This window comes from Lutra lutra, chromosome 17 (assembly GCF_902655055.1).
Source record: "Lutra lutra chromosome 17, mLutLut1.2, whole genome shotgun sequence".
Classification (NCBI taxonomy): Eukaryota; Metazoa; Chordata; class Mammalia; order Carnivora; family Mustelidae; genus Lutra; species Lutra lutra.
This window is the reverse complement of record NC_062294.1, coordinates 13,939,613-13,958,466: the sequence shown is the minus strand read 5'-3', so window position 1 is coordinate 13,958,466 and position 18,854 is coordinate 13,939,613. Positions and strand designations below refer to the sequence as shown.

At 41.8% G+C, this 18,854-nt stretch overlaps 2 protein-coding genes across 8 annotated transcripts in view; one reads left to right on the top strand and one right to left on the bottom strand.

Moving 5' to 3' along the window:
- The window catches only part of PKD1L3 (polycystin 1 like 3, transient receptor potential channel interacting), a 64,645-nt gene extending 62,700 nt beyond the window's left edge, over window positions 1-1,945 (top strand). The window contains 1 exon segment of the mRNA XM_047711834.1: window positions 366-1,945. Coding sequence (XP_047567790.1) covers window positions 366-509 — 144 coding nt within the window. The 3' untranslated portion in view covers window positions 510-1,945.
- The window catches only part of IST1 (IST1 factor associated with ESCRT-III), a 33,987-nt gene continuing 16,772 nt past the window's right edge, over window positions 1,640-18,854 (bottom strand). For 3 of the 7 annotated variants that reach the window (XM_047712143.1, XM_047712144.1, XM_047712145.1), the window contains 9 exons: window positions 13,911-14,013; window positions 13,324-13,504; window positions 11,853-11,940; window positions 8,577-8,660; window positions 7,972-8,082; window positions 6,846-7,052; window positions 6,144-6,236; window positions 4,964-5,012; window positions 1,640-3,054 (listed from right to left, as the gene is read on the bottom strand). In XM_047712143.1, coding sequence (XP_047568099.1) covers window positions 2,855-3,054; window positions 4,964-5,012; window positions 6,144-6,236; window positions 6,846-7,052; window positions 7,972-8,082; window positions 8,577-8,660; window positions 11,853-11,940; window positions 13,324-13,504; window positions 13,911-13,998 — 1,101 coding nt within the window. In that variant the 5' untranslated portion in view covers window positions 13,999-14,013 and the 3' untranslated portion in view covers window positions 1,640-2,854. Of the gene's footprint in view, window positions 3,055-4,963; window positions 5,013-6,143; window positions 6,237-6,845; window positions 7,053-7,971; window positions 8,083-8,576; window positions 8,661-11,852; window positions 11,941-13,323; window positions 13,505-13,614; window positions 13,617-13,906; window positions 14,014-18,854 lie in introns of those variants that run through there. The other 4 variants (XM_047712149.1, XM_047712146.1, XM_047712148.1 and 1 more) reach the window with 4 other exon arrangements.

Genomic DNA, 18,854 nt, shown 5'->3' with positions numbered 1-18,854 from the left:
AGTTTTTATGATTTCTGATGTTATTCTTTCAATGTGCTTTTGCTACTCTTTCAAGCTTCTGTGCTTAGATAGATTTTCTAGAGCTGTCAAAAGTCACATGGGCTTTGAATCACTTATAATTCTACTGGGACTTACCTGTTTTCTGGTGAAAGCCCTTATGTCAATTATTTTTATACCCATTAAGTCTGTCATTCATATTCTTCTGTCCACTCAAAAGCATTTTCCTTTTTATTTGCTTCTCTCCCTACTGTCTACCAAATATTTTATGTGAATATATCCCAGACATTAGTATATAACTTCTACTTCAAAAATATAAGTTAAACTGTCAGTGTTTAAAATCAAAACATTTTATTGTCCCTTTCCAGGTTATTGCTTTAGACCCAATCCTGGGATCCTTTCTGATTCTCACCAGTGTCTTCCTGATGCTACTTGTGATCATTAACCTTTTTGTTTCGGTGATTCTCATGGCCTTTGGTAAAGAAAGAAAATCCCTTAAGGTAGGAAGGTAACACTGACTCGGTAAGTGAAATATAAACTTGTCATGATTTTATCATTAGAAAAACTCAACTGCTGCTGCTCCTAAGATCATAGACTGACCTAATGCACAGAATCAGCTCAGTCCCTTCATGAATCTCCATAGCTTGGGCAACCATTTTAACAGAACGCCCAGTTTATAGGACATCCACTGTCTTATAAATAGCTGTTCCTCAACTGTGAAGTAGCAGAAACACTCCAGTGCCTGACAGTAGATCATTACAGGAACAGTATGTTTACCATTAATCCTAGTTTTTAAATCTTTTGGTCCATTTTCCCTCTCAACAATGGCATCAATTTTAATTCCCTCACTTTTCTCCTTTTGTGTAGGAGACAACTTTGAAAGAAGATGGAGATGGTGCTACAGAAACTCACCAGTTTACTAGGAAGCCAGCGGCACCAGAACACGTGAGCAAACAGCCCTGACCGCAGCGGGCAGGAACACTGCGGCTTTAAAAGATGGACGGTCTTGGGCGCCTGGGTGGCTCGGTCGGTTAAGTGTCTGCCTTGAGCTCAAGTCATGATCCCAGGTCCTGGGATTGAGCCCGTCTGGCTCCCTGCTAAGTGGAGAGCTCACTTCTCCCTCTCCCTACCTTTGTAGGGTATAGTTCAGGAAATTACTGGTTTAATACACTGTTAATCTTGTAGTCACTGAGGAGTCAAACTCTCCTTGGCAGCAGGTTCTTGGGTTTATGGCCTGCCGTCAGGAAAGGGTTAACACCACCAGAGCGATACAGGGTAATCCAGCTCTGCGGCCAAAAAGCAAGAAACACTCACCACCACTGTTTTCAGCGTGGCTGTGGGAAATACGTAGGAGTCCGAGGTGAGCTCACTGCAGCTCATTAAAATCAAAGATACAAGTGTGAGGTCTGGCTTACGGGCAGCCCTGTCCCGGAGGACTAGACAAGCAAACTCAAAAATGTTCCCTGGGCTTAAATACAGAACTAGAAACGGACTCGCTGCTGCTTCAGACACACACACTACCAAAGGAACCAAAGGTAAGCTCTGGATTATGCCCAGCATGGGGCACTTACTTAAAATACTCTCCACTAAAATCCAAATTTGTACCTCCTCACTTGACCAAACAAGTGGAGAAAGCAGGGCACAGAATTTTTAACTTTATTATCAGCTACTGAGCTATGAGATACAAACCAGTCAAAAACATTCAAGTTGGCTGAAACAGGTGTGTACATGTACACTACACAGAAGCCAGCATCTTGTCTTCTGATCCCAGAGCCATCCCTCCGGGGAAGGGTGGCTGCAGCTAGGGGGTAAAGGAACACGTTAAGTTACAATAGTAAAGAGTCTCATCCACCTAGGAAAGTAGTCAACAACCACAGCCACATGTTTTATGGGCACCAAAAACTTATCTAAAATCAGTTTTTAAAGGTTCTCTTAATCATAAAGTTTTCAAATGAAAACAGGAACCCCTCTTCTCCTGTAGGCATTCCAGCTCACTACCCAAGAGATTTGAGTACTTCTATTAAGGCAACTGGAAGCCCACCTTAGCCTTGAATGGTGACTCTGCCCGGTATGTGACCTGTCCTTCGTTTGCCACTAAATGCAATCCAACAGAACATGCTATGGGGAAAAACAGGAATTTATGCAGTGCTGCCCTCTGGTAAAAGGGGAACACAGCACTCAAAGCAAAAGGCCACGGAGGGCTCCCTGAGAATCCAGTAGAACTAAGAGAAGCTTTCAACTTTCCAAATTTACTTTGCAACTGGATCCAGGTAGGACAGTGCCCGGTAGCAAGGAGTAGTGTATATGCCAATGAGCGGACCCAGCTTCCGGGAACTATAACAGTGGCGTCCAGAGTCAGTCTCTCCCATTCATAGCACACCTTTGCTTTGATTCTTGCTCACCACAAATCCCTCTGTACAGAGGGGTTTGTTTCTAAGTCTAGAACTTCAGCACCGAGCTGAGAGACTTCATGAAATATTCTTCTCTGTGTCCAGCCATCTTTGGCAGCTCTCCTCATAATGCTTTCACCTTCTCACTCCCCTGTGGAGGGACACAGAAGCCAGAGTCTTCTCTGTGATGGGAGAAGGTGATGGGAGAAGCTGGGCTCACACTCACGGGAGCTGGACAAAACCAGCGGCCCAGAGTCCGATGCTCTGGCCTCATAGTCTCTAATCATTAGTCTCTTAGGAGCAGTAGAGAACTGGAAAGCAGCAGAATTTAGAGCAGGAAGAGAGCCCAGAGGAAGAATGTACTCAGCGATGGTTAAGAGATGAAAAAGAATTTCATGGAGATTGTTACAAGGAGAAACAGCTCAGTCTCAAATCTCAAAGCCTGCAGGTTGCCTGGTTTAAGAGACCTAGGTTTTCTTTTTCAACTCCTCAAATCTCCGGGACAGATCATCAAAGTCAATGTCCTCAGATGCTGAGGTGTTGGCACCAGCAGATGCAGTTGGTAGTGTGTCTGGCACAGATGGCAACTCCGGTAGTACAAAGTTGTCGTAGGTATCCATGGGTCGGGAAGGGGGCTTTGCAGAGGCTTCTGGCTTGGGCCCAGGACCTAATTAAATTAGGGTAAGCAGCACAGTGTTACAAACACCAGAGAAAAGTGGCTCAGATCCTCAAAGCCCACAGTCCCCTTTGGCAGAAACAATGAAAATACAGGAGAAGACACTGGTTTTTAGAAAATGATTAATAGTTCTAAAGACCAATAAAAATTTCCAGGACAATACCTACATTTCCTTAATGGAGCTGAATCCTATCTGTTTTACTTTCCCATGGTGAGAAAAGATTAAAGGGAAATTCTAAGTGTGGTACCTGGGATTAGGTACACAGAGCATTCACTCAGATTCCCCTTTCGCAAAGATCTGCTACTAAAATTCTGTCGGAATGAACCACTCTCTATGGCTTAGGGGGAAATTTTTTTTTAAAGATTTCATTTATTTATTTGACACAGACAGGGAGAGGGAGAAGCAGGCTTCCCGCCAGGCAGGGAGCCCGATGTGGGGCTTGATCCTAGAACCCAGGAATCATGACCTGAGCTGAAGGCAGACTCTTAACGACTGAGCCACCCAGGTGCCCCATGGGGGAAAAATTTTTTATTAAAAAAAATTTTTTTTTAAAGATTTTATTTATTTGACAGAGAGATCACAAGTAGACAGAGAGAGAGAGAGAGAGAGGGAAGCAGGCTTCCCGTTGAGCAGAGAGCCCGGTGCGGGACTCGATCCCAGGACCCTGAGATCATGACCTGAGCCGAGGCAGCGGCTTAACCCACTGAGCCACCCAGGCGCCCTATTAAAAATGTTTATGTCCTTACTGTTTCATGTAATAGGATCTGAATTACCAGTCTTCCATTTTGTATTTTACAAAATCACCCCCCCCCCACCTACTGTACGTTTCCATTTGTGTCTAAGTTCTAGAAAAGGCAAACCTCAACTAGTTTTAGAAAACAAGAATAGTGAGGTGCCTGAGTGGCTCAGTCAGTGGAGTATCTGAGGCTTGGTTTTGGCTCTGGTCATGATCTCAGGGTCATGGCGTTTAGCCCCATGTCAGGCCCCATGCGGAGAGAGGAGTCTGACTGAGATTCACATGTTCTCTTTCTCTTTCTAAAGATAAAATCTTAAAAAAAGAAGGGGGGAGGGTACCTGGGTGGCTCAGTTGTTAAGCATCTGCCTTTGGCTCAGGTCATGATCCCGGGAATGAGCCCCACGTTGGACTTCCTGCTCGGCAGGAAGCCTGCTTCTCCCTCTCCCACCCTCCCACAAGTAAAATCTTTAAAAAAAGAAAGAAAAGAATAGTGTTTGCCTCCAAAGCAGTGTGTGAACTGATGGAGTTGACTGGAAAGGAACATAAGGGAACTTTCTGGGGTGATGGAAATGTTCTACACCAGTTTTACTGACATTATTGTTTATATAAAATTAAAACTCATCAAAATATACCTCAATAAAACAACTATCTCCAATTTAAAAAGTATCCCCCTACCCCAACCCTAGTTTCCATAGTCCTGGTAATGTTTTATTTTTTTGAGTACACGACCACAGGAGCATGCTTGCTCTGTGAAAATTCACTGAACTATTCATTTATGGTTTTATCTACTGCCCTCTCTTTAATGATCAAGTTAAAAAATATGTTATGTATACCCAGATGGAAAGATAGCCAGCTGGATTGAATGATCGATCTCTTTTGGTATTTCTAGGTACAATGGAAACTGAAGTAGCAGGAACATGAAGAACTTGAAGTTGGAAGAAAAACTATAACAGAAACAAGGAACTTGGGAGAGTCTCCGCACCCAAGAAAGATACTGTCTTTTTGGACAAGGGAAATCCTAAGTTCTATTTGAACCTACTACACACTGCAGAGGACAGGGCATGTGGGTAAAATGCCACAAACATGAACACTATTCTGAGGAATGAGCAGTAATGAGAAAACAGTAAAGAGTTCAGCACTTAGGGTTTCTGATTCACACTCACCAACAATCTGTGCAGAAGAGACATTCTTATCAGCATTAATGTCATCAACCTGAAATACAAAGATTGTTACTAGGGGAGAAGAAAGCAATAGCATTACTGGACAAAGTACTCATACTGGTATAAGCCCCTGTGTTTTCCAAAAGCTAAGCTGCTCAGCAGAAGCAACAGAACCTGCTCCAAAGAAACTGCCCCTCCACCCCCTGTACTCCTTCCTTCTCTTCCAATCAGATTCCATGTTAAATTCTTAACCACCAAGCAGAGAAAAAGAAAATTCTTACCACACCATAACACCTCTCTTTGATACCTTCACCTTCTGGGCAGAGAGAAAGCACTAACCCACTGAACGCATCTCCAAGAACCAAGTCCTCAAATACTGAAGATCTTCTACCTCATTCCTAGAAACAGTTGTGGGCAATGCTTCAATGCATGCAAGACCGAAACATAAGAAAACCCAGGCCTGAGGGAAAACCAAAGGAAAGAAAACTAAACAGGTTCAGGAACAAGGGGATCTCGCAGCAAACGCTCTACCAATTTGTTTTCTCTGTAATGCATCAGATAGAAATGGGTCTCAAAAGGCACATAGTAGCTGAGGAAACAAGGCTGACAGAAAAGGAGCCCTCTAATTCTGAATCAAAGCTGTGCAATCACCAACAATTCAACTCAAGGCATGATTACCATATTTATAACAAGTTTCATCTATAAGATGAAAATGTAAAATTAATGCTACAGGCTGAAATTTATTAACTGGACACTTCAGTTAAAAACAAATCTGGCCACCACTCCTTTACACAGTGCTAAATTTCTAAAACTGTATTCTACTTATTATGATAATCTAGCAACAAGACTATACCAGCTCAATACAATTCTCTGCCTCGTTAAAAAACAACAAAAAAACCCCCCCGAAGACTAGGTAAGTGCCCCACTAGAACTCTCTAAGAGATCAGCTCCTTCCTGATTCCTGGCTTAATTGCAAACAAAGCATTGCCACCAATGATCCCACCACTGCCACCACCGCCGCCCCATTTCCAGGGTAATGTTAAAGCAACACAAAAATCCAAAGCAAGAGCAATGCCGGTAACTAGGAATTGATCAAAACTTTGCCTTCCCTGTGGCCATTATTTTGCTCTCTCTTCATGGGATTCACTCTCCTGCTGCTTACAAAAGAGGCTCAAGCACTTACAGATTCATACGATGGGGGAGTTGCTGGTATCTGAGGTGGATGAATATTGGGAAAAGCCTGATAAGTCCCCACTGGCAATCCATTGAAATCCGACTGTAAGTGAAGAAAGGCGACATGAGACACAGCCCTATTTTGCGATTTCTGAGGTTTGTGTATGGGAAGGGAGAAATACCTACACATATTCAATGTGAATATTTGAGATCTATCTTCAATATGTATCTTATTCAAAACCTCCAAAAGAGAAAAAAATGCCCAGGATTCCATATTTTTAAAGATCTATAGCCAAAGACTAGTCTTCAAATTACTAATCAACTGCTTTGATGTCTACAAGGGAAGATTCGAATCAGACTTTCCTATTACTAGGAATGACCTTTACCTTCTTGTCTACACAGGAGGTTTTCCGCCTGGCAATAAGCAGTAGTCCTTTTTGGAAAGAACTGCTGGTGCGCCTGTAGCCGGCCCCAAAGGTATTCCATAACCCTACAAGCCAAAGTTTCTCTAGCGCCATCTCTCTTTCCCCACATCATTAACAAGACTTTCTCCAAATCCTACTATTTTTTCATGATATAATCACTAATACCAAATGTTCCTACTGCAGAATCTTCTTGACAACCTACAACTCTTGAGTGTATTCATACATCCAATGTGTCAGCTTCTGTTACATTTTCCACAGTTTACACCCATTCTTCTATGAATACTTACTGGTCCCTTTGGAAGTGGGTAGGAGAAAGGAGTACTTGGAGAGGGCATGGGCATAGGCATGGGCATAGGCACTGGTACTGTTCCATCAGGTCCACCAATTGGTGCTGCGAAACCACCCCCTCCTCCTCTTCCAGGGCCCCCTTTCTTCACATCATCTGTGAATCCAACATCAATAAGATCTGTCTCTACCCCAGGAGGAGCTTCTGCCTGAGAAGAAGAGAAAAACCCTTATCATTAACCCACACTGCAGGTCAGGTTCCCCCAGAAGTAGACTCTGAGATGGAGCCCAGTGTGGAGGAAGCTTACTGGCCTAGTCCCTTGGGATAAAGACCTGTGGGCAAGTGAAGGAAGCAGGGATGGGCTGCCACACAGTCACAACAACTCCTAATTCCTTAAGGAGCTCTGCAGCTGCAATGGGCCTGTAACAGGTACCCCTGACTGGGATAGTCCTTAAAACCCAGTTACTGAATACAGGCTGTCCCAGAGGTCAACTTTGGATGAAGCAGCTTTCTTCTGAGGGCCACTGCTGGAATGTATGAGCCACCAGTCATCAATATTTTCAAGAGCTGGGGAAATAAATGCTTTTATCCTTCAGTGTATATATCTGGGATGGGGATGAGTTGTCTGAGCAGCACACCAAAGAACCCACTACAACCCACTGATCTTAACTGAATCATTACTATTTGTATACTTGCCCCCCTTACAGTGTAAACCTCTTCAGGACAGTGATCTTGTTTTTATCTCTGTATTCTCAGCTTTCTGTGCACTGCCTAACACAGCACAGCAGGCACCTAACAATTAGTTTCAGAATCCATTTGGGGTCTTGGGGCACTTCTTGCTTCAATTCCTTGAACTTCATCGAGAAGCAGCAATAGTGCCATTTTTGTATTTGCATCAAGGTTTGTACCTTTTCTAAGTGCTTTCCAGTCATTCATCTCATTTGATCTTCAAATACTCTAGAGTACTCTAGAAATGCAGGCATATTTATCATTACCCAAAAAAAGCACTAAGTGGACAAAGGCTTAATCTCCCACACACAAACTTGAGCAGAACATGGTTATTTTTTAAGAAAGTGATATCCAGAGATTCATCTCCCCCTCTGTACTCTGTAAGACTCTATACTTACCATGACCACAGAGTCAGGCTCATAGGGCACATTGTAGTTCTTGGCAATTTCAATTAGGTATCTCTCCACCAGGATTTTAGGTGGGGCTTCCACACTCAGTTTGTGCATTAGCTGTTAGTAAAAGACCCAGGGTTAAAATATATGCCAATTAGCCTAGGTCTAACCTGACTCACTTTTAAACTCTGTTCCTCTTATTTTACAGGTAAATTGAGAAAAAAGGAGGTTCTGACCAGTTAAATGATTTTTTTCACTCATGAAGCATTATTACAAACCCATGCCCTTCTCATGGTCTCTGGTTACACATGACACAGGTGTTGGTAAGACTGATAATGCCGCCTTCCACATCTGAATTCATCCATTCTTCATCACCTCACTTCAACCTCCACAAATCACACAGGGCACAAAGAACTGGGGGCATCACAATCAGAATTCGAGGGAAGAGGTAAGGAGTTGACTGCACTACCAGCCTGAGAGCCTTCTCACCCTCACTATAAATATGCAGCCCTAGACTAACTCAGCCATACAGTAAGACCCACTACAATCAGTGCAAGAGAACATGCCCACACCCTGCCTACTCCATCTTGTTTAACAAGTACGTTCATTACCCTGTCATTCACAGTTCCAATCTGGTTGGTCCTACATAACTTGCCATATTCCTTGCTATACTTGGCACAGAGCTGATCAGCAACCTACAGAGAGAAAAGAACAGTAAACGATTGGTGCAAACCATTCTTACAGACTGCTTCAAGCTTACCTATCAACAGTAACCATGCTTCTATTACAGGATTTCAAAAAAACCGGGGCCTGTAAAACTTTAGGGATACGTATTAATTCATATTTGTTTATCTACCCATCCACTGAGCTGTAACTATGTGCCATATTCTATCATAAAACATTATGATAAATGCTATAATACAATTAAAAAAGACACTGTTCATACTCTTACAGTCTTATAATCTCTGAGGAAAGCAGTCATTTATCACAGAAAGATACAAATGCAGTGTGGCGCCTGGGTGGCTCAGTGGGTTAAGCCTCTGCCTTCAGCTCGGGTCATTATCTCAGGGTCCTGGGATCGAGCCTCAGGTCGGGCTCTCTGTTCAGCAGGGAGCCTGCTTCCCCCTCTCTCTCTGCCTGCCTCTCTGCCTACTTGTGATCTGTCAAATAAATAAATATTAAAAAAATAAAACAAAAAAATGCAGCCATAGTAAGTGTCACCAAGGGAAAGTACACCACACTGTCAATAACTTAGAACAGCAAAACTAGATTTGATCAAAAAAGTCATGTAAGGAGGCGCCTGCGTAGCTCAGTCGGTTAACCGTCCAATTCTTGGTTTCAGTTCTCAGGTTTGTGGGATCAAACCCCGCACTGGGCTCCTTGCTCAGCACGGAGTCTGTTCAAGATCTTGTCCCTTCCTCTCCTACCCCTCCCCCTACTTGTGTGCTTGCTTGCTCTCAAATAAATAATATCTTTAAAAAAGGAAAAAAAGTAGTCAGGTAAGGCTTCCTGAAGAAAGGGATGCTCCGCTGAGATGTAAAGGATGAGTAGGAGTTAAGAGGGAGGGAAGACGAACATTCTAGGAGAAGAAAACAGCATGTGCAAAGGCCTCTGGTGGAAAAACAGGGTCAATCCTCAAGCTGAATTAGAGTCATTGTTGAGTCCCAGGGAGGAGTGTGATAGGAAATGAAGAAAGAAAGGCACAACAGGACAAGAGGACCACATAATGGAGAGCCATGTTAGGAACTGTTCCTATCACAAGAATAGCAGCTACTAAAGGGCTTTAAAGCAACGGGTAGAGAGACAGGATCAGATCTGTGATCTGAACAGAATCCTAAGCTGTTTGATGGAATGCTGAATAACCTAAAGAAAACCAAAAGAGGTGGAGGAAGAAGATTCAAAAAAACTGTAACAGCCCAGGCATGAGAAGCCGGGCACTGGAGTGGTCCCAACACCTCAGAGCTCAGTGAGGAGGCATCCATTGTTTAGTATGTGGACCTGGTACTTTCGATTTAAGTTTGTCATTTGTCTTTAGAGTAAGTTTTTGGGGGTGCCTGGATGGCTCAGTGGGAGATCATTTTTTAAAATCTGCAAGTTTTTTTCTAGTACTCTTAGGAGTTCATCTTTTTAAAATTATGTAAATCTGTTTCATCCTGAATAAATTTTAATACACAGGAAGAATACAGGAGAGATTACAAAGAAACTGAGGTTGGGATGCCTGGCTGGCTCAGCTGGAGGAGCAAGCAACTCTTGATCTAGGGTCAGGAGTTCAAGCCCCATGTTCGGTACAGAGATTACTTAAATAAAAATTTTTTAAAAAGAGACTGAGGTTAAAAGTCTGTATAAGAAGCAGCTGCCTCTGGGGCACCTCGCTGGCTCAGTCGGTAGAGCACAGGACTCTTGATCTCAGGATCATGAATTCAAGCCCCACATTGAGCGCAGAGCTTACTTTACAAAGAAAAGTAAAAGCAGCAACAGTTGCCTCTACTCAGAACTCAACAGTTACCAGCCCTACCAGATCAGAATACAGGAGGCTTACTCTCTGGGGAGGTTAGACTAAAGGGATTCTGAACTCCAAGCCGGGCACTCTCTGCTCCAAGCAGAGAGCAGAGACACTTACTGACAACAGAAAAATTAAGTGTAAATCTTCTACAAGAGAAGAATGAGACCCTTGCCTTCCTTCTCCTCTGGTGCTCAGAAATTCTGGCAGCCAGCTTATACCCTTGAGGTAAAGGGTATAAGGAAATGACCAGACCAAGGGAAAAAAAACTAGTTCCTGATACTCTGGAGTTCCCTTAAGAAAGGGCTTACATCATTCAACAGTGAAAGCATCTGGCAATAAGCCCCACCCAGGCACACAAGAGGTTCCAAGCTGCTTTATAAATGCCTCACTTTTAAATATAAACCAACAACCAAGGGTTACCAAACTTCGTGAAAAGCCTCTATGACAAAATAATCTAAAACAAAGGAACAGAAGGAAACAATCATTACAGGCACAAGAAAAGTTATTAAGAAACTAATATTCTCGGGCACCTGGGTGGCTCAGGGGGTTAAGACTCTGCCTTTGGCTCAGGTCATGATCCCAGGGTCCTGGGATTGAGGCCCACATCAGGCTCTCTGCTCAGCAGGGAGCCTGCTTCACGCCCCCACCACCGCCTACTTGTGATCTCTGTCAAATAAATAAATAAAATCTTTAAAAAATATATTCTCAGTTAAAAGACATTATAGCTATATGAAACAAAAGCAACAGACTATTAAGTATATATTGAGAGAATTTTTAAAAAGATCTCAAAAGATAGGTCAGGAGATAAGACTGAAACAATCTATAGAATAAAACAAAAAAGGCAAAAATGAAAAAATAGGAGAGAACAAATAAACTGAATTTATATCCTGGCAGTCAGTGCCATACCCATGTTGTAATGGGGAAGTTTTTAACGTCTATCTCTTTTGCTAGATTTTAAAGCTACAAGAGTGGGGTTGGTATCATATTTTACTACTGTACCCTCAGGTTCCACCTAACTTGTAACATACACCCAAAGAATATCTGTGGAATTAATGAATGAAGCAAAACATCTTTCTAGCTTTATTGGTTTAGAGTTAAGAACTTTTCTATTTGAATATATTTAAGTAACATTACACTAGAAATAAAACAAAACTGGAGATACACGAAAATTTGCTCCTTAAAAGAAATTATTCAAGTCTCAAAACACTGTTCTATTCCATTATATAAGTCCTGAAAAGGAGGCAGAGGCAAATTCATAAAGCCCATTTCAAAGACAGCATGTAAAAGGTACAAAATAATCTGGTCAAAGCAGCAGAAGTGATTTATATTAACCAACCTAAAAATACAACAAACTACAGACATCACTGAAACTCACTGTACTCACTATTTTCAACTCAGCCACTTCTGACTGGAGCCGAGGAGCAGCCCATATCAGCGTAGACACGGATTCAGCCAGACCAGAATCTAGTTCCCTGGTTAAGGAAAAAAATTAATACAATATTCAAAATTAATAAAATACAATATTCTTTGAAACAGGGGCACCCAGGCTCGAGCTCTGTTATCAGGCTCCCTGCTCAGTGAGGAGTTTGCTTCTCCCTCCCCCTCTGCTCCTCCCCTGCTTGTGCTCACTCGCTCTCATTCTCGCTCAAATCAATAAAAAAAAAAACAAAAATTTTTTTCTTAAGATTTTATTTATTTGCAAGAGTAAGCCAGAGAGAGCAGAAGCTGGGGGGCGGGGGCAGAGGCTGAGCAGGGAGTCCAATATGGGACTCAATCCCAGAACCCGAGGATCATGACCTGAGCCAAACGCAGATATTTAACCAACTGAGCCACCTAGGTACATCTAAGTAAAAATCTTTAAAAAAAATAAAAATTCTTTAATACAAACCAAAAAATCCTAGAATTTGTATCATATGCTTGATAGCCTCTAAAGTTCTTTCATGAACCTCACTGGACTCTCACAAATAATTCTAGGGCTTCTTATTCATCATCCTATTACTTCTGGGGAAATTAACTGACAAGCCCAGGGTCACAAAGCCAGGAAATGGTAGACCCAAGACTCAAACTTAGACCTTTTGATTTTAGAGTCCTTATTTTCTTTTCAGTTGTCTACATGGAGATCAGGCCTTCCAGTAAAAGTATTAGGAAAAAGGTACTCAGGTATGTGAAGTAGTCCCCTAGTGCTATTCCCCCACATACAGCAGGAGACCAGTATTACTCCTTTCTCAAATTCCCTTTCTCAAAAAGATGATTTGATCTAGGTCTTCAAAATATCTTACTTCATTTCATTACAGTTATACAAGGTTAAGTTCTAGAGACCTACTGAACAACACTGTGCATATAGTTACCAATACTATACTAAGCACTTAAAAACGTGACAAGAGCAGAGGAGCGCCTGGGTGGCTCAGCTGGTTGAGTGTTAGGCACCTGGTTTCAGCTCTGGTCATGATCTCACAGTCTTGAGATCAAGGCCCCTTTCACGCTCCGCGATCAGCAGGGAGTGTGCTTGGGATTCTCTCCCTCTGCTCCTCTACCCATCTCCCCACCCCCCCACCCACCGCTGGTGCATGCATGCTCATTCTCTCTAAAATAAACATACACATTTTTTAAAAATGTTAAGAGGGGAGAGATCTGATGTTGTGTGTTCTTACACACAAGTTCTTATACACAAAAGAGTGTGAGGCAGGGGGACACAAGGAAACTTGGAGGTAAATGTTTACTGCCTTGATTGTGGTGATGGTACACAGGTATATGCATATGTTCAAACTCATCAAATTGTACACAAATGAACAGTTTTTTCTATAAATCATACCTAAATTAAGATTTAGGAAAAAAAGAGCGAGAAAATATCTTACTTCATAGATTGGATGAGGCCAAACCGAGCCAGTAGCAGATCACAATACAGCTCCAGAATCTCCATGGCCTCCACAAGGTAGTCTTCTCGGATAATGTGCTCCACTCGAATCCGAGCTCGTTCATCTTTCCCAGCAGCCAGATAGTCAGCAATCTCTTTCCTTGCTTTCTGGGCCAGTTCCGCTAAGGCACAAATCCCATCCAGTCACATAACAGCAGTACACTGGGCCCTGGTCTGCAGGAGACTTCCACCCCAAGAGCAAAGTGGGTGTTTCTAGTACATCCTAGCTCACTTCTCTCTTAGCAAATCTGGTCCCAACTCACCTAAGCTCTAGAATTTGCTCCTTTGTCTAGATGAGAATATTGCTGTTGCAGCCAGAAATTTCTACCTCAGGAGTCATGTTACCTATTCCCTGCAACGGAGTGATTCAATCTTACTTGTCACAAAGAGCAGCCATAATATATCTAAAGCTTAAAGGATATGGAATCCATAAGACTTCACAGTACTAGCCTGACAGAGCCTGACAGAGCCAGAAACTCAGTGACATATTTTGGGAAATAAAATATAAGGCAATCATGCATTACTCACTTTTTTTTTTCTCCAACAGTTTAAGACGGTTTATGACTAATCTCAAATTGACTCGTAAACGCTCAGCTTTAAATCCAGAGCCCAGCATGCTGTGCTGTTCCTCCTGGAAAAAGAGAATGCACAGTTACTACTTTTAAGTTGAAATTATTCCAGTTACAGGGTGGATTAGCTGACACTATAAATTAGAATGGTTTCCTAATACAGGCAAAACAACATGATCTGATTCACAGCTGTTTTTTTTTTTTTTTTAAGACTTTATTTCTTTATCTGAGAGAGAGAGAGGTCACAAGTAGGCAGAGAGGCAGGCAGAGAAAGGGGAGAAGCAGGCTTCCCGTTGAGCAGAGCAGGGCTTGATCCCAGGACCCTGAGACCATGACGTGAGCTGAAGGCAGAGGCTTAACCCACTGAACCACCCAGGCGCCTCTGATTCACAGTACTTAAAGATCATTTTGGTTGTGTGGCGAACTAACTGGGAGAAGGTAAGGCAGAGCTAAAAGAACTCAGTAATGGATAAAATGAATATCTATGTATCGGTGTAGAAGTGGGTTGATAAAAAAATAAAGCAGCAGCAGGAACAGCTTCTTATTTCTCCCAAAAATCTCATCAAGGCAGTGATGAGGAAAGATTATCAAATTCAGAACCAAATTCAAAAATATTCTCCCACTACTTCCTCAAGTCCTTCTACTAATTCAAGCTAGTGCCCAAGATCACAAAAATATTAGTATTTACTGACATACAAAGAAATATACAAAGGAATGAGAAGTCCAAGAAAAAAAAAACTGCTCTATAAAATTTAACAAGAGGCTATTTACCAAAACTCTGAACAAACAGCAAACTTATAGTCAACAAAACCACTCCTCTCCACCCACAAGAGGGTACACCATTGTTCATGCCATACTGAGACAGCACAAATTCTACGCCTCTCAATGAATCCTGGACTTGAACTTCAAAACATATAACATCCAAACAAAAGTTAGGTCTAACAAACTAACCGATAAACAGACAAACCAAAAAAAATATTCAATGTAAGGAAAAACACTAGGGATATTTGTCCACTTGTGCAAGAACCACTAAAAAGAAATATCAGATGTATTCTCCTTTTGTAAAATTGCCTCCAGAAGCCTTTATACATTAAATAATTAACCTAAGTCTCAGTTTACAGTGGGCTTGTATATCATGAAATATCTAGGATCCATAACTGAATTATGTTCAATCCACTCTGAATTATGTTCAATCCACTCAACAAATATTTACCAAATATTTCTACATCAGACAATAGCTAAATGCTGAAGATTTAAGAAAATGAAAGGGGGGGGGTACAGTCCTTCCCCTCATAGGAATTTATTCTATGGACAAAAACAGCTAAGAAAATCTGACAACTATAATACTATTTGGTAAGAGGTATAATTTTAGAGTTGTTTTCAACTGAAAGTGACTTTGTGCCCCACATGGGACATCTGGCAATGACTGGAGACATCCTGGGTTGTAATGACTGGAAGGGATGCTACTGGCATCTGGTGGGTAGATGCCACGAATGCTGCTAAACATTCTACAATGCACAGGACAGAACCCCACAACAAAAAAATTATCCAGCCCAAACGTCAGTAGGGCCAAGATTAAGAAAGACACCCAATCTCAGAGACATGACAGAATGCTTTCCAGGAGAACTAAAGTCTAAGTTGGGTCCTAAAGGATAAATTATTTGTAAGGTAAAAAGAGGATGTGATTACCTCAGGCAGAGGTACCAGAGAGAACAAGAAACTTTCAGAGGAACACAAGTTCAGTAGAGCTGAAGAATGGCATTAATTACAGTTTATGCCGTAACATCTCTCATAATCAAATTCAAAACTTCAATTTGACAATTATTTATAAGAGAACAGGTGCTGTGGTAGGTTCTAGTGTTAACTAGATCCAGACAGTATCCTTATTTTCAAGGCCTCCATAACCAGAGATGGATGGGAGACAGAAAGCCAGAAAAACAGTAACTAGGACTACCATTTGCTATATGGGGCATTGGGTCCATGATCAACCAGCAACTGAGTGGTATAATGAAGAAAAAAATCTAAGTGCATCTAAATCCAAAACCCAAGTAAACAATCTTTTTTTTTTTCTTTAAGATTTTATTTATTTATTTGACAGAGAGAGATCACAAGCAGACGGAGAGGCAGGCAGAGAGAGAGAGAGAGGGAAGCAGGCTCCCCGCTGAGCAGAGAGCCCGAAGCGGGCCTCGATCCCAGGACCCTGAGATCATGACCTGAGCCGAAGGCAGCGGCTTAACCCACTGAGCCACCCAGGCGCCCCCAAGTAAACAATCTTAATCATAAACTCCTACAGCACTTTAGTACAAAAATTTTAGTAATACACATTGTTTAATCCCTTTCAACAAATATTCATTGAATGTCTATGGTACTGTGACTGAGACAGAGACACAATGGCACTGAAAAAAGAGACATGGTTATTGCCCTCATGGAGTTCACAGTCTAGTCCGAGAAAACTATCACCTCAGTAACTACAAAATAGTAAACAAGTAATTAAGTGGTGCTCTGGAGCTTATTATAAGTTTGACCTCTTTGGCCACCTACTTGGATACTGTTTCAAAGATAAAAGATAACAATATCTAGGGTCTGGTAGAGTAACAGGTATGACAAAAAAATGTCAAGATTTCTGTGTGGTTCTTAACTAATCTCTAAGCATCAATTGTGTGATCCATCAATATACAGGAGAACAAAACAAAAATATTTTTAAGAGGCTTAAAAACATACATTTTGACTTATTAATTCTACTCCTAGTAATTTAGCCTAAAGAAAGAGGTTCGGGGTGCCTGGGTGGCTCAGTGGGTTAAGCCTCTGCCTTCAGCTCAGGTCTTGATCTCAGGGTCCTGGGATCGAGCTCCGCATCGGGCTCTCTGCTTGGCAGGGAGCCTGCTTCTCCCTCTCTCTCTCAGCCTGCCTCTCTGCCTACTCGTGATCCCCCCCGCCTCTGTCAAATAAATAAATAGATAAATAAAAAAGAAATAGAGGTTCATTCAGACTTTTATATAAAAATATTTATCAGCACATTTTTAAGACCAAAAAATTAGAATAATGAATAAATATTGCTTATTAAACTATAGTATATTTGTGATGGAATTTTATATAGCCACTAAAATTTTTAAAATGTAGTTACTGATGAGAAAATATATTAAAAGGCAGGACTACATATATGAAGTATGACCCCAAATTTTGAGTTTAAAAATGCAAATATACGGGGCACCTGGGTAGCTCAGTGGGTTAAGCTGTTGCCTTTGGCTTGGGTCATGATCTCAGGATCCTGGGATGGAGCCCTGCACTGGGCTCTTTGCTCAGCGGGAAGGCTGCTTCTCTCTCTCTGCCTGCCTCTCTGACTACTTGTGATCTTTCTCTGTCAAATAAATAAAATCTTAAAAAAAAATGCAAATACACATATAAACAAAGGCAGAAAAAAGATTTAATTATCACTATATGTAAACTCTTTTCAAACCCAGTAAGTTAAGACTAACAGTAGAGCTAATATTAAGAACAAAACCCACCTCAGAAAGCCTATAATTTAGAATTTCTATCAAAAGACAAGTAATAATATAAATTACTTTGTCTCCTTAGAAAAACAAAGTATTAACTTACCAGAAAACACTAATCAAGATCACCTTATCATAAGTGGAATATGTAGAATGTGGAAAAAAAAAAACAAACAAAAAACACCACCCACAAGCTCACAGATACAGAGAACAGACTGGTCGTTGCCAGAGATAGGGGGGCAGAGGATGTCAGAAACGACAAAGAAAAAAATAAGTATGGTGCATTACTCAGCACCAAAAGAGTGCTTACAATTGTCCAGTAATTTATGACGATCTCCTCTGACAAACAAACATTTAAAAGAGAGTACATGCACACTGTGTGCGAGCCTATGATAAAGAGCTAACACAAGAAAAGGAGCACAGAGGAGAAATCTCACTGGGTGGCAGGCCCTGCCCTTCATATCCATCAGCTCATCTGTCTCACCACAGATGAGTAAGGGCAAGATTTGGGTTCAAAGCTCATATCCAATATTACCCACAGGGTGACCACTTACCAAAAATATTACAACTGTGATTAAAAATGTAAACATGGTCTTGATATCCCTAACTCAGATGCTCTTCCACCGAGGGCCAGTGCAAGGCGAGAGCTATGGAGAATATCCATTCTGCCATGGAGCTCTGGGAAGCTTCCAAGAAAAAGGATGTGCACTAGGCTTGAAGTGTGAAGAGGACTCTGTAGACCAGCAACGCAGCAAAGGTTAACAGAGGCTTGATTTTCAATGCTCACTTCTGTTCTTAACAGCCTTTGCGTATGCCATTTAACTACTCTGAGCATCATTTTCCTTACCTTTAAGATGAACGCAATAGTAGGTATCACTAAACAAACACAAGAACAAACTAACAATTCCTATCAGGCACTCTCCTATGCACAAAGCATCAACCACATGCCTTAGCAGAAAGCAAAATAGGCAAGGAAGTTTGTGGAGGACAAAAGAGAAAAACTAGCAGCAGGTCTAATATGGATGTAAAACCATAACCAGAAACCCGAAAGTCCTCTATCAGTAAGAAGCAAGCATCCAAATGCCTAGACTCCTAAGAAGGAACATTAAAGTGCATTTGAAATGCACAAATGCAGTCTTGGAAAGGGGAGAAGAATGTTAGAAGGGAAGGGGGGGGGGTGGGGAGTCCTTTAAAAAACTATAGTGAAGGGGAAAAAGGGCAAAAGGGAGAGTTCTGTCAGGAATAAGAAGGGATGCGTGGGTGGCTCAGTACGTTAAGCATCCGCCTTGAGCTTAGGTCATGTTCCCAGGGTGCTGGCATTGAGCCCCGCATCAAACTCCTTGCTCAGCAGGGAGCCTGCTTCTCCCTCTGCCTGCTACTACCCCTGCTTGTGTTCTTGCTCTGACAAATAA